At 43.1% G+C, this 26,833-nt stretch overlaps 1 protein-coding gene across 1 annotated transcript; it reads left to right on the top strand.

Moving 5' to 3' along the window:
- Positions 1-999: 999 nt before the first annotated feature.
- Positions 1,000-26,303, top strand: LOC139667832 (BMP/retinoic acid-inducible neural-specific protein 3-like). The gene is made up of 6 exons (XM_071547305.1): positions 1,000-1,107; positions 2,988-3,172; positions 12,836-12,941; positions 13,382-13,618; positions 17,980-18,202; positions 24,652-26,303. The coding sequence occupies exons 2-6, from the start codon at positions 3,002-3,004 to the stop codon at positions 25,766-25,768; spliced, it is 1,854 nt and encodes a 617-aa protein (XP_071403406.1). The 5' UTR covers positions 1,000-1,107; positions 2,988-3,001; the 3' UTR covers positions 25,769-26,303.
- The last annotated feature ends 530 nt before the right edge of the window (positions 26,304-26,833 follow it).

Raw genomic sequence — 26,833 nt, 5'->3', positions numbered from 1 at the left:
TTGAATAAGGCTAATCTATGCATCAAGCAGCAGCACTCACTCTGCGCGGGGCAGATAAAGGCGTCTGGCACGCTCCGAGGCCAGGCTGCATATGAAACAACTCCAGATGAAGCTCTCTCTCCCTTCCGAAAAAAGCCCCCCCCAACCCCCACCCCACCAGAAGCAGCGGGGGGGACTCCATCCGTGATTACGGCCCTTCCGACCGCGGCGTCTCGAAAAGTGTCTCGAGATGAGAAGAGATTGCACTATTATTTAAAATCGGCGGGAGGAAAGACAGTGTTTTTCACCGCGGTGCCCGAAAAAAAAAAAAAAAAAAAAAAAAGCAATTCTCGGAAGCCGGAGGTCGAAACAGCGTGAGACCATTCATCTTTGAGAAAGTGGCCGACAGGATTTCGCGCGGAGGTCGTGCCGGCATCGTGTTTGACGCCCGGCGTGGAACAAATCTGAATATGAGCCTCCTCGCGCGGGGGCAAGCTGTGTCTTGTCCACTTTAAATCGCAACAATAGGCCCTATTTTCCCCCCCTCGCTTTCAAGAGGCAGAAAACAACAGCTCAGAGCGACTCGGTGGATTTATATTTAGTCTTTTCGTTGTGTCTCTATTGGAAATGTCTCTGACAGCTCCCAGCTCCCTGTCACATTTGACGATGATAGAGAGGGCCCTCTAATGGACTGTGCCTTATTGTGTTTGCGTGTGTGTGTGCGCTTGTATACCGTATACGTGTGCAGGTGTGCGTGCATGCATGTATGAATGCGTCTATTTGTTTCAATTCACGCCCAAGCTGACTTACAGTACAGTATGTGTGCCTGTGTGCTTTCCCTTAACCTGCTTTATATACAGTATATAGGCCTATATGTGTGTGTGCATGTGTGTCCTTTGCTTACATTGTGTATGTGTGTGTTTGTGTGACCTTGCAGGGAGTTTGGCCGCTGGAAGGTGAACAGCCTGGCCCTGGAGAGACAAGAGAACAATGGCTTTGCCCTGCCGCTGGACCCCGAGTTCCTCCAGACCATCAGGCAGCTGGGCAGGAGGCCCGGCCTCAGCGCCATCACCGACAGCATCATCAGGAAATACGGAACCCACTTCCTGCTCTCCGCCACGCTGGGAGGTAAATAAAAGTGGACGGGGCCACTTTTCTCTTTCCTGCTACTTCGACTTTTCCCCAGCAGGAGGGAGGAAGGAGGAGGAGGTAAACGGTTGAGTGCTAGCGCCAGGTTGTGCTGGCAGTTCATTCAAGACATTTGGAGGTCTGAAAGGTGGTTTGTGTAGCATTTCTAAACGGCAGCGTTAACTAGGGGGTTAAGCAAATTAACCCCCCTTTGTACCCTGACTTTAGCTGACTTTACCCTTAAATTTCCCCTTATGTAATCTCACAAATCACATCCATATTCTGTATCTGCTGTTCCAACACTTTCTTGAAGCTCTAGCTGCTTATATTGAATGAATTCAAATACAAGACGCCATGTTTTCATGGCTGCACCATTACATCAAATGGAAAAAATCTATATGTTTGTGCATCATTATATGCACATTTCCCTGTTTGTAGCGTGACATATTTGGTGTCTTTAGAAAACTTGTTATCTTGACTAGCATTTCAAATAAAGTTCTGTGGGTTTGAACAACGCTTGGCCGTGCAACCTGCGTTTGTAAGTGGCGGGGCCGGCAGGAAAGTTCAGGTTAATTGTGATTCCTTGATATGATTACCATAAACAAATAAGACTATGGTGGAGATGACTGGTCGTCTCTATCTCACACCAGTGGCATTGTTAGTGCTAGTGTTTCTCCAAATTAAGACTACATTTCCCATAAACCCCAATGCTTCCATCGGCCTTTCACTTGTTCCGCTATGTAGGCTACCATTGCCAGAAGCTCCGGTCGCTCTGGAAGAACAGCGCCCTCTACCTGTTTTGTGCCGTAAAGCAATCCAGCAGATTTCCCGCCAAATCCGACCTAAAGATACATAATGTAAAATACAGTGCGGAGGCTGCCATCCTGTCGGTGATAGTCTTGTTTGTTTACAGTAATTTTATGAATTTCTCAAAATGTATACGGTAATGATTTATTGATGGTCATATGCTACACGTAGCCCCCTTTAATTTGACACTTGAATCATTAAAGAATTCACATTAGTTTGCGGTTTAACCTGGTGGGGGTCGCACCGCCATGGAACAAATCCATTTTGAACACTCAGGGTGAGAAACTCTACCTGGAAGAGCAAGTCCAGCTGCGCTACACTTAGTATTTAACAGATTCACACTGAAAAACATATGAGAAACAAATGTATCTCAAGAATCAGAGGGATATTGGTTCGCATTTTAATGTATTTGGCCCATTATCTCTACCTAACAGAGTCTAGTCTAGGCAGCTGGCTAGTAGCTAACTAATTAGTAAGCTAACTAGCTAACTTCCTGCTAAATTCAGGCAGTTGTTGTCAGTGTTGCTAGTTAATCTGGTAACTGTTCGTCTATCAGGAGTCCACACTTATATGTTGAAGTAACACTAGATTTATGCCGATCTTCCAGGTAGAGTTTCCCACCCCGAGTGTTCAAAATGGCCGCCGTGTGAATAAGGTCAATGATATTGTAGATGCTATCTTTTGGTGCTCAGTGCCTCTCTTTTGTGTGTGTGGGTCCATGCAAGGACGTAGTGGCAGGTAAACCCACCTAAACTCAGCTTACCTCTCTTTTGATTTGTGGAATAGAGTTTACCCGCCTTGTTAAACATCTTTATGGGGTAAATTCATAGTGTGCCTCATGGTAAGTGGTATCAAACTGGCGCAAGTTATATGAAGAGAAAGTAGGAGCAAAATGAATAATGCTTTTCTGAAACTAGGGTTGTTTATTATTTATATCGGTGGTGGTTTGGTGGTTGCATTTTGATGATCACAGACCAGAGTTCGTCGTTTATTCACCTTTTTATTGACGACATCACTGGGTATGTTTGTGTGTGTGTGTGTGTGTGTGTGTGTGTGTGTGTTTGTATTAAAAGGGGAAGAGTCATTAATGATCTTTGTGGACAAGCGGAAGTTGAGTAGGACCGCTGAAGCGAGCGAATCCAATGGAACAGCTGTGACTCTGGAAGCTCTGCACCAGCTGGCTGCCTCCTACTTCATTGACCGGGAGAGCACCCTGCGCAAGCTACACCACATCCAGATCGCTTCCACTGCCATCAAGGTAAAAACCTGCTGCCCTCTGTCCTTGTGTGGAACACAAAAGGAATGGAAAATTCAGCTGCTCTTGCGGAACAATTTAAGGGCCTTTGAAGTTCCTCCATTACAGGAATTGAAGTATACCTCTATTAATATACACGGATGATTAAAGCTGATATTGTTAAAATTCAATTTTGCTTGAGTGGTTAAATTTAAAGTTATTACATTTTCAAAAGTCTACAAGTGTTTACAGGCAGTTTTGGACTAACTCCAGGCAACACATCACAACTGGTCTTGATTGGCTCCCCTCGCTGAACAATCCTTCCAATCAAGCCAGATTGCAGCATTTAAACTGGAGAGCCTCCAATCAGCAGGTTTGCCTCATTTGAATTAGGGGAGCTGCTGTTGTCGGCCAATCAGGGTCCAGTATTGTGACTGTTCTGCTTGTGAGGAATTAGTCTCCAAATTCATTCAATAAATACCTTTTCAATTATTTATTTAATTATTTATTAGCAAACATGACGATGACCATTATTCTTATCCTGAGCTGTGGGATATTTGACAATAAAGTCATGATAACTGTATAATATGAGACCTTTAATATTAAAAACCAACATATCCAGTAACCCTTTTGAAGGCTATTGCAGCCTGAAACGCATTGGTTTTTCATACTGAAGCTTTGTTCCCTAAGAATAACTGTATTTTTTTCATTCTTTTAGTTCTTTTTGACTCATGCACCGTGGAGGAGATGCAAGGTTATGTCAGATTTGTAGTTCTTTGCGTGTAAAACGAGGCAAAAGCTTTTGGGTTGTGAATGCAAAATTGATTCCTTCTGTTGTCCATTCATAACATTTAACTTTCTGATTAAAAGATTAACATGAGGTATTGACTGATTAAAACAGCTTATGCACTTTCGCCCCCCCCTCTGGGCATAAGTACTGGAACAAATCATTGAAGTAAATCAAAGTCCACTATGGTCACTACTTGCCAAGTGCTTACCACTTACTACCAATTACTGTATGAAGTTTATGACCCATCAACAGGCTCCTGATGGGATACTTTGGCCTATCCCAAATGCAGCATATCATTATGCAGCATATTATTAAAACATCATATTTTAAAGGACAGAAGGCAACTTAAGTCCTTGGTTGACAAAATTATAACACTTTTACAGACTGGATGCTCTATATATTCAGGTTATGGAATGGTGAATTTCAGCAATTTTTCTTTTCCCATATATTATTAATGAACTCTTCACAGCGATGGCACTTTCAGACCTGACCTAATGTGCCAGCCAAAACCGAAACCCTGTAGCAACCATTGCATAGGTTACACAGGGTCGCTTCAGCAGTGGAGTTCCTCCAAATAAATATTCCTGCTGTGCTACATGGGAAAATTATCCAGGGAGAACACCCTTGGTGAGGCGACCCGTATAACTTGAGACGTGGCGGCGGGAAGGCAATCAATCATCCGTATACTGCACATTATACCAAAGAACTGTAGGGCAAAAGCCGTCCTGTAGCTGAAATCCCATTAAGATGCACTGTTATAAAACTGAGAGCATTTTCCATTTCAAAACATGTTGAGGACCTGGTGTTTTATTTTGTTTACTTGAATTATTCATCAAAATACTCAACAGTATGCTCACCTGAGATCAGTAGGAGTGACCACAGCACTGGCCCTTTCTCATATACTGTATGTTCATATATGAGAAAATGAATTGGAAGATGTAGCTATTTTAACAGGTTGATTAAAAACATGAATTTTCTTCATGATACGCGCTGTGTTGCACTGCGATATGACACGCGAAGAGAGCAGCATTGTTTACCTCCTCCCCCGCTCTTTCATGGGTAGTGTGTTCACAGGCTTGGAGATGGCACAGTATTCCATGCATATCAAGATATGCTTATGATGTAAATATCGCCCTGCATCTTTTACTTCTTTATACCTTCAGGGTATGTTCATTCATCACTCTGTCAGTTGTTATCAAGGAGAATGAATTGAATCGGCTGAGGTTTGCCCTTCGCACTAGAGAGAGAGCGGCTCTCTCTGTGCATTCGGAGGAATTTGCTTTCTCATGCGGCTGTTACTTGGTTTACACTCACCTGTGGTAAAAAACGATGGGATGTAAGTCGTATCAGCGACCTGAAGAGACACTGGCCAAAGGCCGCGTCAGGTTCTTCAAGGTGTTTGCTTTGTGCCATAGATAGGCGAGATGAGAGGAAATGAGATGAAATGGGATGAGATGAGATGAAACGAGATGAGACGAGACAAGATGAGATGACACAAGATGAGACGAGATGAGACAAGATGACACAAGATGAGATGAGACGAGATGAGATGAGATAAGACGAGATGAGGTGAGACAAGATGAGACAAGATGAGATGAGACAAGATGAGACGAGATGAGGTGAGACAAGGTGAGATGAGATGAGGTGAGACAAGATGAGATGAGACAAGATGACACAAGATGAGACGAGATGAGATGAGACAAGACGAGATGAGGTGAGACAAGATGAGACAAGATGAGACATGAGATGAGACAAGATGAGACGAGATGAGGTGAGACAAGATGAGACAAGATGAAACGAGATGAGACAAGATGAAACGTGATGAGATGAGATGAGACGAGCTGAGACGAGATGAGGTCAGACAAGATGAGATGACATGAGGTGAGACAAGATGAGGTGAGACAAGATTAGACAAGATGAGGTGAGACAAGATGAGATGAGACAAGATGAGATGAGACAAGATTAGACAAGATGAGGTGAGACAAGATGAGATGAGACAAGATTAGACAAGATGAGGTGAGACAAGAATAGACAAGATGAGGTGAGACAAGAATAGACAAGATGAGGTGAGACAAGAATAGACAAGATGAGGTGAGACAAGATGAGACGAGATGAGACGAGATGAGGTGAGACAAGACGAGACGAAACGAGACGAGATAAGACAAGACCAGACCAGACCAGACCAGACGTGACGATTCAAGATTAAACAAGACGAGATCCCCAGAAAAGCATATGGCCTCTGAAGCTGCTTTGAATTGATATCAGAAACATATTTAGGCCCCAGTGTCACAAAACGATGCAGGCAGCAGCTACGAACGATTACACTATCATCTCAACTGTCATTTAGCTGCTATATTTACACAGGTTTTCAATAATTTCAGAGAAAGTATGAAAGCCATCAGAAAATAAGGCTGCATAACTGTTTAAATGCAGTAAAAATGCCTCTCCACTACGCCTGTGAAGAGAACAATTTGAATTTACCAATTCCCTCCAGGGCTACACTGTTACACGGTAGCCGCATTTCACTGTTCAGTACATACAGTAATGAGTTCTGTGATGACTGCATCTGTACTTTATGCACAATATCCAGTTTATTTTGCAGAGCCACTTCATACATACTGACTGCCGGATAACTATGTTGTGAAGGGGATGTGAATCTTAGTAATTATCTGCATCTGTAGATCATGACGAGGTCACTGTAGGAAATTAACATTCAGCAGTCGGCAGTAGGCGGCACGCAGCAGCATACCAACCGAGGAGCAGAAATCCAGAGGAAGAGCAGAAGCATCGGTATCTAGGCTATTTCAGTCATTCTGACGGCGTCGCTTCAGCTAAAAAACTCGCTTCGCCCTTTATTTTTTTTTTCCCGGCCCATTTCTCACCGACTTGTCCTCAGCGATGCCCCCGCTATACGGCCCCCATCAGAGATAAAACTGTACATTCTCTAAAGTGAATTGGTAAGAGGACGGGGGGGGGGCGAAGCCGCCGGGTTTGGCAGCCGCCGCCGAGCCAAAGTGCTGCTAAACGCCCCCCCCCCCCCTCCCCCTCCCCCCTCTGATTGAGATGAATAGAGAAAAAGCCCTCTGAGGTCCATTTGTTTGTGAGGCATTTGCAGGTGACTGATGTGAAATATTCACGGCGTCAGCAGCCTTTAATTCAGAACATGGGTTTTTTTTTTTTGTAGCTCGCCCCAATGAAGACGGATGCCAAAACAAAGCAGCCTTTAAGAAGAGAGCCGGTCCCCTGGTTTTAAGAGATAACATATTTTTAAAAAGGGAGAAATGCCTGGCCTGGAGGCCTATAGGACTAAACACAGCAGCCCTGGAAAATAATCAGAGAGGGGAAGGGGGGGGGGGGGGGGGCGGGATGAGATAGGTAGGAGTTAAAAAAAAAAAAGAATGGCTGAAGGGGGATGTGTGCCTCTACTGTTACACGGCGTGATGAATAAGCCGTTCCGTTTCAATAATTTCCTTTCGAGAGCCCCCCCCCCCCTTTCATTTGTCAACCATTTTGCGGGTATGAGTTAAGGTGTCACGCGCTAATGAATGGGAGACATGAGAGGAGGACAGGCAGGGCCTTTATTTAACAGGCCTTTAGCCCCCCCCCCCCCCCCCCGGAAGCCGCCACATCAATCAGCGGTGGCGCGTGAGCTTACCTTTTTTGATTTACAGCCCGGGTTCCGCGTCCCGGATTGAAGCTTCATTAGGGTGAAGTTGGGAGGAGAATATCATTGACGGGGCGGGGGGGGGGGGGGGGAGAAGCGATAAGGATTGTTTGACCCAATTTGGCAGCGGCGAGCGCTCAGTCAGTCACGGCCGCGTTACGCTTCATTTGTCGGGAGCGTAAGAGGAATATATGGAAGGCCGAGCTTTAGGAAATCAGATAATGGCCGGTGAGGAATGGCGGCGGAGGCTTCGGAGCTTCGGCGCCGTTTTGATGGCAGGATAAACCCAAAAAAAAAAAAAAAAAGCTAAAAACAAAACAAAACAAAGCACTCTGTCCTCTTTTATCGCTCATGTGCGGATGAATTATTCATTACGGACAGATTTTTTTTAGCATCTTCATTATTCAGGGAGGAAGATAAACGCTCTGCCGCTGCCTCCTCCTCCTTTTGACTTTTCAACACGCGTCTTCAACCCCCGGTGCCCCGCCGCGGGATCTATACAGCTTTCTCCCTCCGACTCGAGAGGTTGTAAGGTAGAGAGGCTCCGCATAATTGTATGGAATTGATAGGGAGATAGCTGTTGGCCGCGGTTTGATGTCTGCCTGGCTTCTGAAGTCGAGCTTTTGGAAGAATTTAACCTCTCCCAGCTTGGAGTTCTCCTTGATCTGAAGCTGTTTTGTTGGGGGGTTTTTTTCTAAAAAAAGAGGGTAAAGCCTGGAGAGCAAGAGTAACTGCACAGAATCAAATTTGCTCTTTCACCCCCCCCCCCCCCCCTTCAAGTGACCGCTACTCCCTGCTAAATAGCATAGCTTAGTTTCCCTTAAAAGTGACTCAGTGAACAGAGCACCACATACAGTATTAAATCCCACTTTCTTCTCCTAAAGGTTCCCCTGCTCCCCCGTGGCTCTCGGTGGCTCCCTGTTTTTCTTTTTCGAGGGCAAGAGATAATCTCATTCCGATGCTATTTTCTTCCTCTCCCTCTTCTTCTCCCTCCAGTTGATAAGCTTATCCCGGGCTGGTTGACATTAGAGTGTAAGCCAGTGCAACAAAGTGGTCTTAAAACATGCGGCGCAATCCTCAAAAGAACGAATAAACAAGCAGAAACATATCTCGGATGCAAATGTGGATTTGCACATCCACTATGCCTTGGTGATTAAGAAAACAGGGCAATTCTTGAAGGTGCGGCGAATGAGGCAATTTTGAAATGAGCAATGATCCTCATGAAACATTAATGCTATCTTATATCTTTTTTTTTTTTTTTTTTTCCCCAGCAAGCAGGGAGTGTAGGCATTTTAAAGTCCATTATTGCTCAGACATCTGACAACACTAGCTCAGTAAGTGGCATTTTATGCTGTTTTTGTGGAATTATTCATAGGTGGAATTCGCAAAATGAATGAATCTTCATCAGTTTAATGCTTGCGCCTCATTGGTATTATGATAATATTAAAGCCCCCCCGTTTTGAAATAATGAATGCGCTTCAAAGCCATCTGTATCAGTGGACGATGTTAAGGGACTTTCCGAGCACTTTGCAAATTATTACTTTCCGCGATTCGCCGTGGCAAAAAAAAAAAGACAGCGGAACAGACCGGGGACCCGGGTCTCCGGAGGTTATCGGAGGAGCATTTTCAGGATTGCTAATTGTTTGTGCGAATCTGGAAACGCGCGGAGGAGCACTTAAACAGCGGCGAGACATCAAAAAGACGCGCATGGAAAAATCATACGGTGATAATGCACACAAGTCACGTCCGCGGCGCGCGAAGGCGACACAAACTGCTTATTCTAGGAAAGCCTTTAAGTGCAATTACTGGATCCATTAAATGCAGCTGTTGGGTATTCTCGCACAGTCAGCACAATTATCTCACACTCAATTATGCCGTATTAATAATTCCCCCCACACCACCCCCAACGCATGTCATTTACATAGCACATTTTTAGAATATCTTGTATGTGTTTTTCCTCCGTTTTAGCAAAATGCCCCATGAGGTCTTGGGGGAAAAAAAACAACTTAAAATATACAAAAAGGATTTTTTTTTTTTGGGGGGGGGGGGCGGGGGGGCGGGGGGGGGGGGGGGGGGGGGGGGTGATTTCTAATAGAGAAGGCCGACTGTGCGCACACGCTCTGCTCCACTGGGTTCTCGTTGCAGATGGTCTCATTGCTATGCATAGAAAAGCCATCTTTAGATTCACATTCGGTCAATTTTCCCTTTAAGTTGGACATCTGTCTGTGTTAGAAATTAATCTGCGGATCCCTGTGGAGGCGGCTCGGAATTTAATTAATTGCGTTGACACATCAATAAAAAAAAAAAAAGGAGAATGGAACTCAAAGTTTCTCTCTCTCTCCTCCTCCTCCTCCTCCTCCCTCACGCCCGTTTTGTACTCTCTATTCATCTGGGGTCACTGAGTTTTCCGTGCCGCTGAAAATCACCACGCCATCACATTCAAAAAGAATATATATTTCAATGATTGCAAATTGAATACAGTGGCTTTTAGCTGTTTAAATAAATAAGCCAAGGTTTTCGTCAGCCAGGTGTTGCACAGTAGGAATCGGATGACTGGCTTTTCTGCATACAATACAGTGCATACAGTGCATACAGTACACAAACCTCAGCTTTTCTTCTTCTTGTCACACTGTACTCAGTATCCTCGTTGACCTTAAAGTAGATGTACAACTTTTCTGCCCACCGAGGGAAAAGTGTCCCTTTTTTCTGCTGGCTGGATACCGTAGTTGCTGTCATTAATCTAGCGAGGCGATGTGGTTACTTTTATTGGGCCTTTGGGAAAATATTAAAAGAAGCCGTCATGGTGTTTCGCAATAATTCGCCGGTGACAGCGAAGGAGATGGATTTCCCTTCAGGCTGGCAGTTTGTCTCTGCTGCCCGAGGAGCCTAGATACACGCGTGCTCTAAATCAGGCTTTTGTCAAGGATGATTGAGCTGCGATTGTGAACAATCTAACCATGAGCTCAAAGGAGAGGAGAGATTCTACAGTGGGGTTGTGTTTTTTTGGGGGTTTTTTTTTTCTGCGTTTCGTCAGCACAAATTCAGTGTTCTGTCTTTGAGGCTCGGGTGTGTAGTCGGATCTTTCAAGACGCGCCGCAAACTTGTAGGATCTTTCTGTGCCTATCTCCAAAGGTATTCTCTTTCCACTGAACTCCGTTGCTCACTTCCTATTTTTTGCCCGGCGTCTTTGGTAGACTCCACATCCTCTCCACCCACTTCATTCTGAAAGGATTTCTTTTCTCATTGCGTGTCCTCATCATTCTGTGTAAAAAATGAAAGTCGCTTCGACCCCTAAAGCTTCCTAAGACAGTCTATTTTCTGCTTAATGTAGCTCACTTAGTATGCCTCTTATATCTTGGCCTTGCATTAAAGGACTACACTGACTTTTTTGGGAGTTTGGCCCGTTAGTCACCTTACCCAATATGTGATGAGAGGATTGGCACCAAAATCATCTCTGTGTTTCTGGTGGATAGCTCCGTCCGGTGCGCATGCTAACGCTTTAGCATACAGTACGCAATTAGCATTCCAAAGTATGAAGTTATACGTTTTAGTAACCCAAACCCAGCTAACACATAACGTTCCTTCCAGGTTTCTATTTGGTAACCCTCCCACAATGTTCTAAGAATGTTGTGCAAATGTTTTTGTTCAACGTAACATTCCCAAAACGTTCTAATAACCACACGAAGTAACGTTTGTTGGGGGTAATTTCCCAAAACGTTCTAATAACCACATGAAGTAACGTTTGTTGGGGGTAATTTCCCAAAACGTTCTAATAACCACATGAAGTAACGTTTTTTTGGGGGTAATTTTAATAACGTTCCCCTGAGGTTCCTTACTGGTAGCCTTTTAGGTAACCCTCCCACAATGTTCTAAGAATGTTGCACAAATGTTTTTGTTCAACGTAACATTCCCAAAACGTTCTAATAACCACATAAAGTCATGTTTTTTGGGGGTAATTTTTGTAACGTTCCCCTGAGGTTCCCTACTGGTAGCCTTTTAGGTAACCCCCCCCCACAAAATTCTAAACGTTGAGGGGGAACGTTCAAGTAACCTTCCTGGAACACTGAACTAATCTTCCCAGAACATTCTGGGAACGTAACAATAATGTTGGTTTTACGTCAGGAAAAACTTGCCGTTTTAACATCTAGGGAACGCTATGCAGGAACGTTCAATAAACATTCCCAGAACCAAAAACAAATGTTCCCAGAACGTTTTGGGAAGTTGGTGTTGTTTTTTTATTCTATGACTTCTCAACTTCTGAAAACAAAATCTCAGTCTTCAAAACAACCTCAATATTCATGGTGAAGTCTGGCTAACTTCTGAGGTAAACAAAGCAAGTTTCGAAGTAGTTTCAAAGAATGCATCTTTTGGCAAATTTCTAAGTCTGTTGTACCAGTCCTCTAAACAAGCCTGGCAGGTTTGAACGCATCATTAAAAATAACTAACCATCCAGCCTTAGAGCTGCTACAAGTTTTCATTTTCTCACTTTTAGGATTTCGCTTGTCAGTTACGTAACACGCTGTTTGCTAAAGCGTTAGCATGCTAAAGCGTACTGGACTCACTTAGATGATTTTGGTGCCAATGCTCTCATATTGGGTAAGGTGACCAATGGACCAAAATGTCAGTGTAGTGTAAGAATGAATAATTATTAACTTTATGCATTAGTGGCGAAACAGCATGTTTTCACAATAGCATCTAAGCCACATCTGACACACTTTATACTCAATATAAAGTACCAAGTTTGCACCAAGCAATTACATGAATACTCAAGTGTGGATATAATTGAATGGGACATCCTTAAAGTGGCATCGCAATGGATTTTAGCATGTTATGGGTATCAAAGGGTATTGTAATGGGTAAACACATTGTAGAGATGGATTTGCTCTATCATTTGACACATCACACCACAACACAGCCATTAAGTTTTACTCCGGGGCTCTTTATCACAACTCAATTTCCACCCCCTCTAGCTCCCAAAGTCATTATCCAAAATATGATTTGCAGAGTGAGAGAAGTCTAACTAATGTGTAATATATTTTGTTTCTCAGAAGAGGAGAAAGTGATGGGGAAAGGGTATTGCTAATCTTGTTCTACATGACATTCAGCCTCGCGCTTTCTCGCACTTTTTCTTCCTCTCTTTCTTTCACGCGTCGCTCTGTATATTTAATGACGTTAGTGGGCTCCTCTCACAGTATGGATTATTGTCATGTGCCTCTGTTTTTCTTCCCTTTAGGTGACCGAAACAAGGACGGGCCCTCTTGGATGCAGTAACTATGACAACCTCGACTCTGTCAGCTCCGTTCTGGTTCAGAGCCCTGAAAACAAGATTCATTTGCAAGGTTGGCCATCCATAATTGAACCCCCCCCCCCACCCCCCTTCCCCCTTCCCAATTTCTGATGGAATTGTCACAGTGTCTGTTCTCTGGCAGGCCTATAACTGCAACACGAGAGTGTCAGAACGAATTTAGCTTCAATCAGTCTTTCTTTTCTTGCCATGCATGCTGCAGAGTTCTGAAGTGACTCCCAGACAATTATGAATCAGAACAAAAGTAGCAGAAGCGCATAGTAAAAATACAGTTTTAAGTGAATCTCTGTGTATTGCATGCGACGCCGAGCGTATGCCAAGCGTGGCAAAAAAAAAAAAGAGAAAATCTGTGCCGCTTTTTACAGATGGAGCGTACAACACATTTTTATGCAACACCTAAAGTATTTACAATTCCCACTTCAGGTGTCCGTGTGACATTTCCATGCCTCTGTCCCTCATCTGTCCTTGCCCCAGGCCTCCAGGCCATACTGCCAGAGTACCTGAGGGCTCGGTTCGTGCAGGCGGCTCTCAGCTACATCGGCTGCAATGAGGAGGGCCAGTTCGTGTGCCGGGACAGCGACTGCTGGTGCCAGTGCAGCGCGGACTACCCCCAGTGTAATTGCCCCGAGGTGGATCTGAGGGCTATGGAGGCCAGCCTGCTGCACATCAGAGATTCCTGGAACATGGCCAACCAAGACTTTATGGAGTCAGGTCAGTGTTTCGGTGTCCGTGTCCCTCCCACTGTCGGGAAAATGGCCCCCTTATTGCTCGCAGATTTGAAAGGCAAAGAAAACAAAGACGGAAAGGAAATGAAAGCAAGCAAAGGACAATTACAGCAAATATACTCTGTGTATCTGGATGTAATAAGACCCATTTTAAAGCTGCGTTGTGCAAGGTTATTATGTACAAATCAGGCAATATCATGGAGTGGGGCTGCAAGAGAAGAGCATCCCATTCACCCTGATTTAGATTCTGTTGATTCACCACATTTGTCCAAATTATATTTTGGTGTGTGGCATGGTCACTGGTGGGAAATGAATCAAAACTTTATGAATTAAAACTTAATACAAAACGAAATACAAAGCCGTCTCCTAAACAGCGGGGGAGCGAACACTCTGTCCAGAGAAAATGTTTTCCCACTTTTTTTTTCTTTTTTTTTACAGAAAGCGAGAGATCTTTCTCCTCCCTCGTTCCTTTGGCGTCCCTTGGTATAACGAGATCACAGGATGCGCGCCGTTTACTGACATCACGCTACATGGTATCTGAGTGTTGAAGTCGTCAAAATTCAAACAGCCACCTCTCACTTGCCATTTGTGGCCCCCAGTGTGTGAAAATTGCATAGTGCAGCTTTTGATCTCCATGTCTTGAAAAGAAATGTCTTCTGAGGTTAGCTTTTGATGTGGCTGGTTCACACATGTATTCGGTCAAAACAGGGCAGCCCAGAAACCTGCTGTTGTTGTTACTTCAGCAAAGCTTTTACAGAAGCTCTTTTACAGAAACTTGATTTCTGCATATTCTGCTTATTTAATGTTGGCTGGATAGAATCCCAGAATGCAGGCACATCACCCAACAGGTTTGTTCTGAATGTTACTCCTTAATACTGGATCGCCTATTATAGCTAGCGCTCGGTTCCTTCCTCCATCTTGTTATTTTGAAGCCATTAGTGCAAGCTGCACTCATAGGTTTTCAGTGCACTTTGCTGGTTTGAGTCTATTATCGTTGGCTACATCCATCTGTTTTAAGGGCAACTTGATTAGGGCAGAGCCGGCAAGAACTTAAAGAGGAATGCTGCCAGTTTCCAACAGTAAAATATGTCTTTCTGTCTTTCTGCGATGAAAAATAGAGAATATCAGTGGATCTTCGTGAGCTTTTTCTTTTGCAAAACAAATAACACGTCCGAATTATTTGGCTCACTCGCACGGGGACGCTCAAATATTTCCTGTCAAGTCGCCAGGTTCAGGTCTTAGATCCCCAACTCCCATTGACACAGCATTGGACTGGAAAGCAGGCGTGCCAAAATAGCATCCGAGGTACGCGAGCCGCCCGTGTGACCTGACCCAGCTGGGCCTGGCAGCTCCAGCTCTAGACCCAATTGGCACTTTTTTTTTTGCCTATGATCACCGTTCTCCCCGAGGGGCAGAGAGAGAGAGAGAGATATTTTACTGAAAATGTGTGGCGTTCCCCCATTAAGCAGCAAGGTGCCCTGTGAACTGCAGCAAGCTGAGTTACAATACTGTATTTATTAAAAACAAACTGCCTTGAGACTCTGTGGGCGTGCTAATATGTTTGCACTAATAGAGAAACAATTAATGACACCAATAGAGGAATCAATATTAATTATTTTGACTGTTAAATTGGGTTTTCCTGGTCAAAGAGTGGCAATACGATTTGCTAACAATCCCCCCCTCTCCCAGCTTTCACTTATGTTTGAATCAGCACAGCCGTTAATTACTTGATTAATATGAATATTAATATCGTTAATATTAATCAGGTAAGTGACACCCCTGCTTGATGCAGCAGCCTCTTAGCTCGAACATTTGAGGATGGCTGAACTTCACTGCCATAGTTTTGATTTGACTTTAAGAAGCAGAAGTGTGTGCAGTTTTTTTAATTTGAGCATGATATTCATAACACCACACTGAAATAGTCAGAGAGAGACTATGGGTCAAGCTCTACTGACTAGTAAATAGCCTACAGTATGTATTCTAATCCGAGGCTAAAATGTTTGTTTTTCCATTTGCTGTAAACATTTAATGAAGGAGTTTAAAAAAAAATCCCCCGGCTAGTAGAATTCACTTCTAAAATGAATTGTAAGCTCATAATTTGGCTAATTTCAGAGTACCGGCTGAGCCTCTTGATACAAACCAACCGCCCCGCCATCCTCATTGATCCTCTTCTCTGAGGTTGTGACATCTTTAATAATGCCCACACACACACACTGCCTGCCTTCCTGCCTGTGCCTCCTGCAGAACCGTGCACCTCCGAAATCTGACAGCGTCTTCTATGTGGTTTTTTTTGTAAGTCATACAAAAGGGAAGCGTTGTTACCTGGACGGGTTCAGCTGGCTGACAAGATAATAACGGGAGAGGAAGGGACCGGGGCTGGCGGGGGGATGAGGTGTCATCGTCTCGGTGGCGAAATGACGTTTGAGTGTTGGCAGCGGACCGGTAGTTTCCCCTCCTTCTCCTTGGCAGTATCGGCAGGTTTACTTACAGCGCTGGACATGTAAATACATAAATAGATAAATAAATACGCTAATAATCTTTACCTAAGACATCAAGGAATCAGAGACGGGGGAAACTATACATCATTTGCAGTCGAGCATCTCTCTCCCTCTCTCCTCTTTATAAATGCCTTGGAAAGCGAAACCCTTTAATATATTTCATTACAACCCTTTAATCACCTTATTAATTTCACAGCAACATGTAATACACCTTGAGTAATCACCGGGGAAGCCATTGACTCTAAATAGGTTTTCTAATCAGATGCTGCATTATCAAGATGACTTTAACTAATTACAAACAGCGCGGCCATTTTCTCATCAGCGATGTGCCCGTATTGATTTTCCCAGATAACGGATCGCGGGCGGTGATGATGATGATATTGTTATTGAACGCCTCGGAAGTGTAATCTGTTTATTCGGCGGTGTGTGTGTGTGTGTGTGTGTGTGTCCCGGCAGACAGCAGGTCCGAGAGCCCGCTGAAAGCCCCCCGAAAGATATTATCCTTTGTCCGTCGGTTTTTTTTGGCCGCTGCTCCCGAAAAACCTGCATACTTAAGCCCCGGAAAAGCTGTTGGCTTGTTCATTAAGAAAGAAAAAAAAATAATGAAATGTATACCCCAACCCCAAATTTAGTTCTGCCGCTTCCCATTAGCATATGCGTCAAACAGTATCACTTCCCAGTTTGCCCCGCGGCTCCCGAGCCCATGTGGTCCCCGCAAAACGATTCTCTCATTTGCTCTGACGATAGCAGCCGAATATATTTGGGTAAGAATGATTCAAGGGGAGAGGGAAAAAAAAAAAGGGAAGGGAAGGGAGTGAGTCAGTTTGGAGTTAGAGGAGGGGGGTCAACTCTCTGCGTGGGAGCGTATCTATGTTCCCAGGGTCCTAAGTTCCCAGGGTCCTATGTTCCCAGGGTTCTATGTTCCCAAGGTCCTATGTTCCCAGGGTCCTATGTTCCTAGGGTCCTAAGTTCCCAGGGTTCTATGTTCCCAGGGTCCTATGTTCCCATGGTCCTATGTTCCCAGGGTCCTATGTTCCCAGGGTCCTATGTTTTCCCAGGGTCCTAAGTTCCCAAGGTCCTATGTTTCCAGGGTCCTATGTTTTCCCAGGGTCCTAAGTTCTCAAGGTCCTATGTTCCCAGCGTCATATGTTCCCATGGTCCTATGTTCCCGGGGTCCTATGTTCCCAGGGTCCTATGTTCCCAGGATCCTATGTTCCCAGCGTCCTATGTTCCCAAGGTCCTATGTTACCAGGGTCCTATGTTCCCAGGGTCCTAAGTTCCCAATGTCCTATGTTCCCAGGGTCCTATGTTCCCAGGGTCCTATGTTCCCAAGGTCCTATGTTCCCAGGGTCCTAACTTCCCAGGGTCCTAAGTTCCCAAGGTCATATGTTCCCAAGGTCCTATGTTACCAGGGTCCTATGTTCCCAAGGTCCTATGTTCCCAAGGTTCTATGTTCCCAAGGTCCTATGTTCCCAGGGTCCTATGTTCCCAGGGTCCTAAGTTCTCAAGGTCCTATGTTCCCAGGTTCCTATGTTCCCAAGGTCCTATGTTCCCAGGGTCCTAAGTTCCCAAGGTCCTATGTTCCCAGGGTCCTAAGTTCCCCAGTTCAGTATTCTGTTAACACACATTAACCCTCCTATTGTGTTCGGGTCAAATTTGACCCGTTTCAAGTTAAAATATTTCATAAATATAATCCAGTTTTTTTTTTATTGGAACAAGGCTTCAAAACAGCTTTATAAACACAACAAAACCAATGGTTATCATTTTATTTGATTTTGAAGGTCTCTAACCCCTAACCCTAACCCTAACCCTAGAATGACTCCCTCCGCGCCTCTCTTTGCCTTTCCAGATGAGTTCCAGAACTTCGTCCGGAGGCTGCCCACGTTCTACGCCCTCAACGCGTCCGCCATCCAGTACTTCTGGAAGACGGAGCCGGCCGTCCACCAGCGCTACCGGCAGCTGGAGCTCAGCAGCCAGCAGCTCCTGGGCAAGGCCCGGCGCATCGTGCACAAGCTCTTCACGCTCAGCAAGAGGTGTCGAACGCAGCCCAAGATTATTATGCTGAGGGAGAGGTGAGAAGCTGATAAGTATTCCTGCTGACCTTTCTGTTGACATGGGTATGGAGGTGGAAGTGGCAGTGAGTGTGTGTGTGTGTGAGAATGAGCAAAAAAAAAATACCAAAGCCTGCCGCCTCATCACAAGTAGTTTAAACCAAGGTGTGAACGTCAGCGCTCATTTATTCACTTCAGCCCACTCGGTAGTAGCTACGTATCTCTTTGTTATCCCCTGAACTAGGCATTATGCTAATAATAAACACAATCCATTAGCGCGTTGCTATCCAACTGAGGCCTTAGTGAAGCGAGCTGTACTGTCACATTTGATGACTTGGCCACACTCCCAGCCTGGGTCTCTTTTACATCCAGGGGAATCTAAGCGGTGCGTCTGTGCAGTGAAAGTTGGCAGTGTTTACAGGAATACACAGAGTTTTCAGGAGATTGTCCCATTGGTCAACTTACCTGTTAAGTGATGAGAACAGACACCAAAGTCATCCGTGTGTGTTGTTGGCTCAGGTGCTCCATGCTAACACTTTGGCTGCATTATGTTGAGTGAGAGCAGGCTCCATGCTAACACTTTAGCACAGTGATTCTCAACCTTTTTCACATCAAGGACCCCTAATTTAGTCCACATTAGGGCCACAGACCCCCATTTGATGAGATGTTGTCTCTCGGACCCAAATCTCTCAATATTTTTATATGATTTTGTCCAGAATTCCATGACTATCTGTATTGTAGGTAGAGAGATAACAGTGAAACTATGATAAAAACAGTCATTCTTCTACATTTTCTAATTGTGTTCACTTCTTGTAAATGAAATAATGGGCAAGTTTAACAATTCTATTGAGAAGTAGAACCCGCACACCGAAGTAGCCTAATCTTTAACTCTTTATTTCATGACGTTTCGATCCATGATGGATCTTCGTCAGGTCAAATTACAATTTGTTTACAAGTTTAACAATTCATCAACTTCCTGGGGACCCCCTGGAACACCCTCAAGGACCCCTAGTGGTCCCTGGACCCCACGTTGAGAACCACTGCTTTAGCATACACTATGCTGAGGGATAGTAGGCTCCATGCTAACACTTTAGCGTACACTATGCTGAGTGACAGTAGGCTCCATGCTAACACTTTAGCATACACTATGCTGAGTGATAGTAGGATCCATGCTAACACTTTAGCGTACACTATGCTGAGTGACAGTAGGATCCATGCTAACACTTTAGCGTACACTATGCTGAGTGACAGTAGGCTACTAACGTTATTCCAAAGTAAGAAGGCTAACCTTTTAGTTAGAAGAAGTTGTTAGCAGGTGTTATTATATGACATTTTGATTAATACATTTTAAGTTAGATATCATTACCTCAATATAGCTGAAGCTAGCTAGCCAGGTTTATTTTTGGAACTATTTCAGATAAGCAAATACATATTCATTGGCTGCACAGTGATTTTTAGCTGTACAGTCTACACAGGAAAGTAGTCCCTGCTAGTTCAAAACATTATGTTAATTTTAGATCATATTTCAAGTAAACTTTGCCAATCTCCTATGCAAAACTGCCAGACTTGGCAGCTCATGTAAAATTACTTAGAATTTAGCTTTAGTGCTGATCCAAGTTCTTATTTTCTCATTTTAGAGAGAACGCTAGTGGCCTTCTATCACTCAACATAGTGTACACTAAAGTTTTAGTCAATGATCTAGTGGGGGACACATGCATGATTTTGGTGTCTATGTTCTCATCAATTAACAGGTAAGTTGACAGAACAGAACAATCTCCCAAAAGCTCAGTGTATCCCTTTAATTTGAATGTTCAGGTTAGATGAAGATGTTACTGATGAATTATAGGGTCTGTAGATATAAAAAATTATATTTGTCCATAAACAGGCAAAATCCACACATGCAAAGCTGTGTGGATTTTGTCTGATTCAAATTTTTAATTGTATTGATGAAGACATTAATGGTAGATGAGGCAAATTTAGACAGATTTGGAATACAGTGACAAGAGAAACACCGGTAGTGATGAGAGTTAATAGTTTGATATATCTCTGTTACTAAGGAACCTGTTGCTTTATCTTCAAGGAGTTAAAAGCCAACCAATCAGAACACAAGATATAAGCCTAGATGACCCCCACCTCCCACCCCCCCTGAATGAAACTGTGACACGTTTCTCTACATCAAAATCGTTTCATTATGGAATGTATCTTAGACATATTGCATTTGACAAAATCAGCCCATAGTCACTGTCAGGGGAATATAAGCTCAATTTAGACAAGATGAATCCTGTTTTTATTTTAATTTTTTTTTTAAAAAGCTCAAAATACAGTCATTTCCTCTATTCCATGGCATATTTCCCATATCGCCTTGTGTGTAATGACCTAGTTCATGGTGGATTTGTTTTTCCTTTTTTGTAAAGAGAATATTCATGCATCTTGTCAGCCATTATTCATGTATTGAAGCATTATGGTCTTCGTCAGATGATAAAAAAGTAAACAGGAAAAAAAACAAACATATTCTTTGTAGCTTATGCTGCAAATCCATTGTGGAGTTTATTTTCCTGTTGTAACATTCTATTCTTTTTTTTGAGATAAGAAGAGCAATACTGTTTTGAGCTATACTGTCTGGGGCAATACAAGAGGTGTCAGAATGGCAGTGATGCAGCCGCACAAAACAACCAATATGCTGCTTTTGTGGTTCACCAAGTAAATAAATGTTGCTTTTAATAGAGAAAGTGTAGTGCCTGTCTTGTGCCGCAGAAAAAGTCATTTTACCCGTTACTGAAAATTACATCCGTGGCTCTAGAAGGAGGCTGGTCTGTGTGAAATGGGCTGACAGAAAGTGAACAGGTTGTTTGGTGAACACGCACCTGCTCTTTGGCCCCTACTGGTCGCTGCATTTCCATGACAGTTTACGTATCCTGCTGCCAGAGCGCGAGTCGGGATGACGGGACTACTTCCTCGCTCCCGCTGTGCACAGCTTCCACTGTGGAGGCGAGATTTGCACAGAGTCCACGGCTCACAGTTCCAGCTAAAGATAGCAGAGTTTGTTGTTGTTTTTTGGGTTTTGTTTTTTTTAATTGAATGGATTAAGTTATGAAAGGCTTATCTGTACTGAGTAGGGGTGTAATGATTATTTGATTCAGATTGGAGAAACCGGGCCAGGTCTACTGATTCAAACATACGGGACTGAGATAAAGTTGTGGGCCGATGAAGGAAGAGGTTTAACGCTCTTCAACCAACTCAAGGAATAATAGGAGAAGCTTTCTGGATCACTGAACTTAACACTGTTGAACCATCAGGACTTAACAAGGAGCTAAGCCTTACTTGTTTCTTATAGCCCTAAGCCAAGCCCTACTGGTTGGTTTTTTTTATGTAGCCATACTGCTTGAGACAGGCTATATATGATAATTATTGATACAATACGATGCGTGGTTACAATTTATGGGTGGATGTAAGGTCATGTATCTTTTATATGTGTCCTTTTCTTTATTATTTATTAATCAAGAACCCTATTTACATGCAGCCTACTGACCCCTCTTCACTTTTCCAGCTTGTGCTGTAGTAATTCTTTATTAGAGTGTTGGTTTTGATATTCAATGGGCTAAGATACATTGTTTTGATGCAGGCTATTCATTGTTGTTGCTGTTGTCTTGATGCAGTCTGTGGTTACTGTTGTAATGTTATGAATATATATTTTCTTTTTTCATATTAACTTTCTCCTTTCTCTTTTTTAATATTGCATAAGAGAGAACTTTGTTTTCATGCAGTTTATTGTCCCCTCCCCTTTTTCTCCCTCTTCCAGCCTATGCTGTAGTAATTTCTGATGAGGGGAGTTTTGTTTAAGATATTTAATGGACTAATATATATCGTTTAGATACAAGTTATTTATTATGGTTACTGATATCTTGATACAGCTTATTGGATGTGGTTACTGATGAAATATCATATTTATGTATCTATTTATGTATTTACTGTTCTTTTTTGTTGCATAGTTGGGAACCCTGCATGCAGCTTGTTGTCCCCTCCCCATTCTTCCAGCCTGTGCTGGATTAGACCCTAATTAGGGAGGTTATTTAAGAGAATACAAGTCTTTGTACTGTTTGACTCTGATGAAGACACACTTGGCGTCAAAACGTTAGTCCTGCAATAAAGTTTGTTGCCTTTAATCCGTGTGCTCCAGTATACTTTGGACCATATCGCTGAAGTCCCTCCTGAGAACGTTGTGGGCCATCCTTTACAAATCGGCCGGGGAAACTCCTTTCAACAATCAAAGTCATGATTATTGATTTGTCTATCGGAGTATCTTTCTTTTGCATCTTTCTTTCTCCCTCCATGTCACACTCTGCAACAACTACCCCCCTCCCTTGGTGAATATGGCTGCGGTTTATGCTGCATTCACATGATGTGGGAATATTGTGGTGGAATGACTTGACGTCTCATGCTCAGGTCATGATTGAAGTTTTCTGCATGATAATTATTCTCAGCTTTTTCACACTTAACACACATGCACTTAGTGATACATTTGAGTTTATGTTTTACAGCAAACCTATTGCAACGTCAGTCTCACTGTCCTGCCATTGCATTTTATCATTGCAATTGGTCACAATCTGTTAAATTTACAAAAGCACTGTCAGTTCGATAGCGGTTCTATTTGGCTGCTTTATGTTATAAGGAGTAATTAGCCCTGTCTTTATTGTCTGTTTTTTTTTTGGTTGGGTGGAATGGAAGATTTTCATATTTCTTGCAGTGGGTCAAATGTTCCCATTGCTTTATGAATGTAAAATGCAGGAGAATTTCATAAATTCATTATGATAAATACATTAATTTATGTGGTTAAGCTCCACTGAAATATCAAACACAGGCACATAATGTGTTACAATAAAATGTGCAACTGGCCAAAAATTCCTGTTGTTTTATACAGGTGTGTTTTGCCTATATGTAATTCTAATGCCATTATCATGCTAACGTTGACATATGCGTTTCATTGCTGGATAATGTTGATAACCAGGAGTCCCAACCACAGTCAAAATAAGGACAAATATAAGTAAAATCTGTTGAATCGAATCAAATTGTATCAAATTATGTTGTATCAGATCAAAGGAGAGGAGAAAGGTTTTTATTTGAAGTTACTACTACTCACTGTTATCAATTCTCCATGTACTGTGCTCTGTGTACTCACATGCATACAACATTTATCGTTTGTGTCTCATCAGAGGTTCGGGGGGGGGGCGGGGAGAGAGACACACGGCACTTTCTGTCTCTGTGTAGAAATAAGAAATAGTCCTCCAGAAAATCTAATTCTGGAATACGCCTCATATTTGTTCCAAACCTGGTTTGTGAATTTGTAGAGATAGATTGTGTTTTACGTTTTTGTTTTTATTATTGTCTTTCAGCTCATATTTCTCATGAAAGCTTAAAATTGCTTGGTGAAATGCCCAGTGCCCCATGCACTTTGCAACCATTCCATTGTTCAGTCAAACAACTGTTTGGACAATTGTTCGGCTTTCCGTCTAAATATGTTTTTTGAATGTGGATTGCTTATATACAACAGTGTTTCCCCTAAAATCATTCGGCAGCGGTCCACCACCACAACAAGAGAATTGCCAACACTGCTAGAGAACAAAACTGGATCCAAAACAGGCACAGATGTGTAACAAAAACAAAAATTACATCCAATCCCCTCTGCTGCACAAAAAAAAGTTTGTGAAATATTGATTTAGAGTATTATGTCCTTTTCACGTGCACCATCTGGTCCTTTCTTACAAACGATTTTGGAGGAATTCTGACTTACCATTGGAACTTTCCTTTTAGAATAAATAAAATATTTTACAATTGTTAGTTATGCTCCTGGTCACTGACTCTAGATCTGTTGTATATAAATCAGAAATAAAACTTTGTCAAAAGACCCAAAATGGCCTTTCAATCAGTCCCCACGACAAGAGCACCAATATGTTTTAATTTTCAGTTTTTGAGCAAGTCTAAAAACAACTAAACCCCTTGCACCCTGAGTTTCCCCTTAAATTTCTTAAGTAGCTTCAAAGTTAGAAAAATCTTTTTTTTTTCCAAACTGTATGACAATATACTGTACATAGTCTGTATCTGCTTGTTTCACTGCTTCATTAAAACTACAGCTGCTTATATTAAGTGAAATATTCAGACCCAAGATGCTATTTTTTTTATGGCTGCACCATTACAACAAATGGTGCACCATTTTATACACATGGCCCTGTAATTAAGCATTTAGTGTCTTTGGAAACCTTAGGATCTTGACTAGAATTTCAAATAAAGTTCTGTGGGTTTGAACAAAGCTTGGCCGTGAAATACGTGTTTCTAATGATGGTCCTGCATGAGGAACCTTAGGATTTTAAGAACTGTTTGTATATTGTTTTTACATGTTTTACATGAGACTTAGTATTCTATACTTGAGTGTTTTTTACCTCAAAATCTTACATGCTGCTCCGTCTTTGTTGCAGGCCGTTCAGCTACTGGCTGAACTACATCCTCTCCATCATGTACTGCAGCGAGAACAACCACATCGGCTCCTACCTGGAGGAGACCAGGACTTGCTCCTGCCCCTACGAACACCCCCCCTGCCAGGGCGTGATCCCCTGCACGGTGGGCGAGGGCACCTCCTGCGCCTCCTGCTCCTACGAGAACCGCTCGCGCTGCGCGACCTGCAACCAGGGCTACATGCTGAGCCAGGGTCAGTGCCGCAACGAGGTGCCCGACTCCACGGACCACTACATAGGCTTCGAGACGGACCTGCAGGACCTGGAGCTACGCTACCTGCTGCAGAAGCGCGACAACCGCATCAGCATTCACGGGATCTTCGTCAGCAACGACGTCCGGCTGAATAACTGGTTCGACCCGTCTTGGAGGAAGAGGATGCTGCTGACGCTGAAGAGCAACAAGTATAAGTCAAACCACGTCCACATGCTCCTGGGGATGTCTCTACAGATCTGCCTTACCAAGAACAGCACTCTGGAGCCCTTGCTGTCTGTCTATATCAACCCGTTTGGCGGCAGTCACTCGGAGAGTTGGATCATGCCCATCGACCAGAACAGCTACCCAGACTGGGAGAGGACTAAATTAGACCTTCCCTTGGACTGTTACAACTGGACGTTAACTTTGGGCAACAAGTGGAAAACCTTTTTCGAGACGGTCCACTTTTACCTACGGAGTCGCATCAAGGGGCCGTCGGTTAACGGGAACGGGACGGTCTATTACGAACCCTTGGAGTTCCTGGAACCGGGACGGAACCTGGGCTACATGAAGATCAACAGCATCCAGGTGTACGGTTACAGTATGCACTTTGACCCGGAAGCGATCCAGGACCTGATTTTACAGCTGGACTACCCATATACTCAGGGATCGCAGGACTCTGCCCTGCTGCAGCTGCTGGAGATCCGGGATCGGGTCAACAGGCTGTCCCCGCCCGGACCCCAGCCTCTGGACCTGTTCTCCTGTCTGCTGCGGCACCGTCTCAAACTGTCCACCACGGATGTTGTCCGGATCCAGGCGGCGCTGCAGACTTTCAGCGCCAAACAGCCCAACTCGATGGAATACGAAACAACCAAATTATGTAGTTAATAAGTGGGCAAGCGTCCAGCTGCACAGATGGCGGTGCGGTTATGAGACAGGCCTGGTAAAAGGTTAAGAGCAATTCCGGAGCGGCGCTTTGGGGACGTTTGGGGGACATTTCCATCGTCGTTACGGATCTCAAGAGCGCGTTTGGGATTCTCATGTCAGCTTTCGTATGAATTTGTACAACATCGTAGAATTAAGGAGGATTTCACCACATCCGCCTCACAGTTTGTTCGTTTTTTCTTTTCTGATGACGATGAAATAACAGTTACAAGTATCAAATTAAAACTCTATCATCACTGACATGTTGCCTATGTGCTGACGTTTGTAGATTGCACAGATTTTAACCACTTACATACGTAAACAAAAGCTTTTGCTGATGAAGTATTATCCAAGCAATGTAATCATTTCACAATATAAACATTTCAACACCAGCATGTTTTTTTTTTTGTTTATTTTGCTCATCACATTTATTTTATGAGTGCAAAATAAGCATAAGCAATTTTTTATTGCCATGGCCCTCCCTTTTAAACTAGGACATAATGGGTAAATCATTGCTTTCAATTTTCCATACAACAGCAAAAACAGTCTTTTTTTTTCTATCATACTTTTTTGTAAAAAAAAAAAAAAAAAAAAAGATGCTGTATTACTCCAGATTTGCTGAGACAAAAAAAAAATACACCATGATCACAATATATGTTACATGTGCTTTTATTTTTATAATACTGTTGTTTGTGAAACAAAAGTTACAAAAAACACTGTCTATAAAATGTATAAAACAATTTGTTAATACACTAAATAAAAGACATTTTTATGTGTGGTCTATAGATAGTGTACATTTTACTTTTAATGACTAGATATTGTATTGTATATAGGTTTAATTTTGTTTTAATTTACATTTCAGACATACAGTATAGCTGACTTAGGGTTGGGATTGACAGTGAATGACCAGGTAGGCATTCAGTGTCTTTCTCAAAGTCCATTACCACAATGTAGTCATATAGTCATATTGTCATATATCAAGAAATATAGCTTTAAAGTATATGAACGCAGTAAAAATTTACAGACGAA

Source organism: Centroberyx affinis, unplaced genomic scaffold (genome assembly GCF_046629955.1).
Source record: "Centroberyx affinis isolate AG114_WGS23_722 - 3 ecotype Tasmania unplaced genomic scaffold, CSIRO-AGI_Caff_v1 ptg005791l_1, whole genome shotgun sequence".
Taxonomy (NCBI): domain Eukaryota; kingdom Metazoa; phylum Chordata; class Actinopteri; order Beryciformes; family Berycidae; genus Centroberyx; species Centroberyx affinis.
The sequence above is the reverse complement of the archived record's forward strand: the minus strand, read 5'-3'. Positions and strand labels throughout refer to the sequence as shown.

Excerpts from the sequence above, each read along its gene's own strand:
- LOC139667832 (XM_071547305.1), top strand. The coding sequence starts at position 3,002 with ATGATCTTTGTGGACAAGCGGAAGTTGAGTAGGACCGCTGAAGCGAGC. Across the intron at positions 13,619-17,979 it reads CCAAGACTTTATGGAGTCAG|ATGAGTTCCAGAACTTCGTC; the intron begins GTCAGTGTTTCG and ends TTGCCTTTCCAG. Across the intron at positions 18,203-24,651 it reads ATTATTATGCTGAGGGAGAG|GCCGTTCAGCTACTGGCTGA; the intron begins GTGAGAAGCTGA and ends TCTTTGTTGCAG.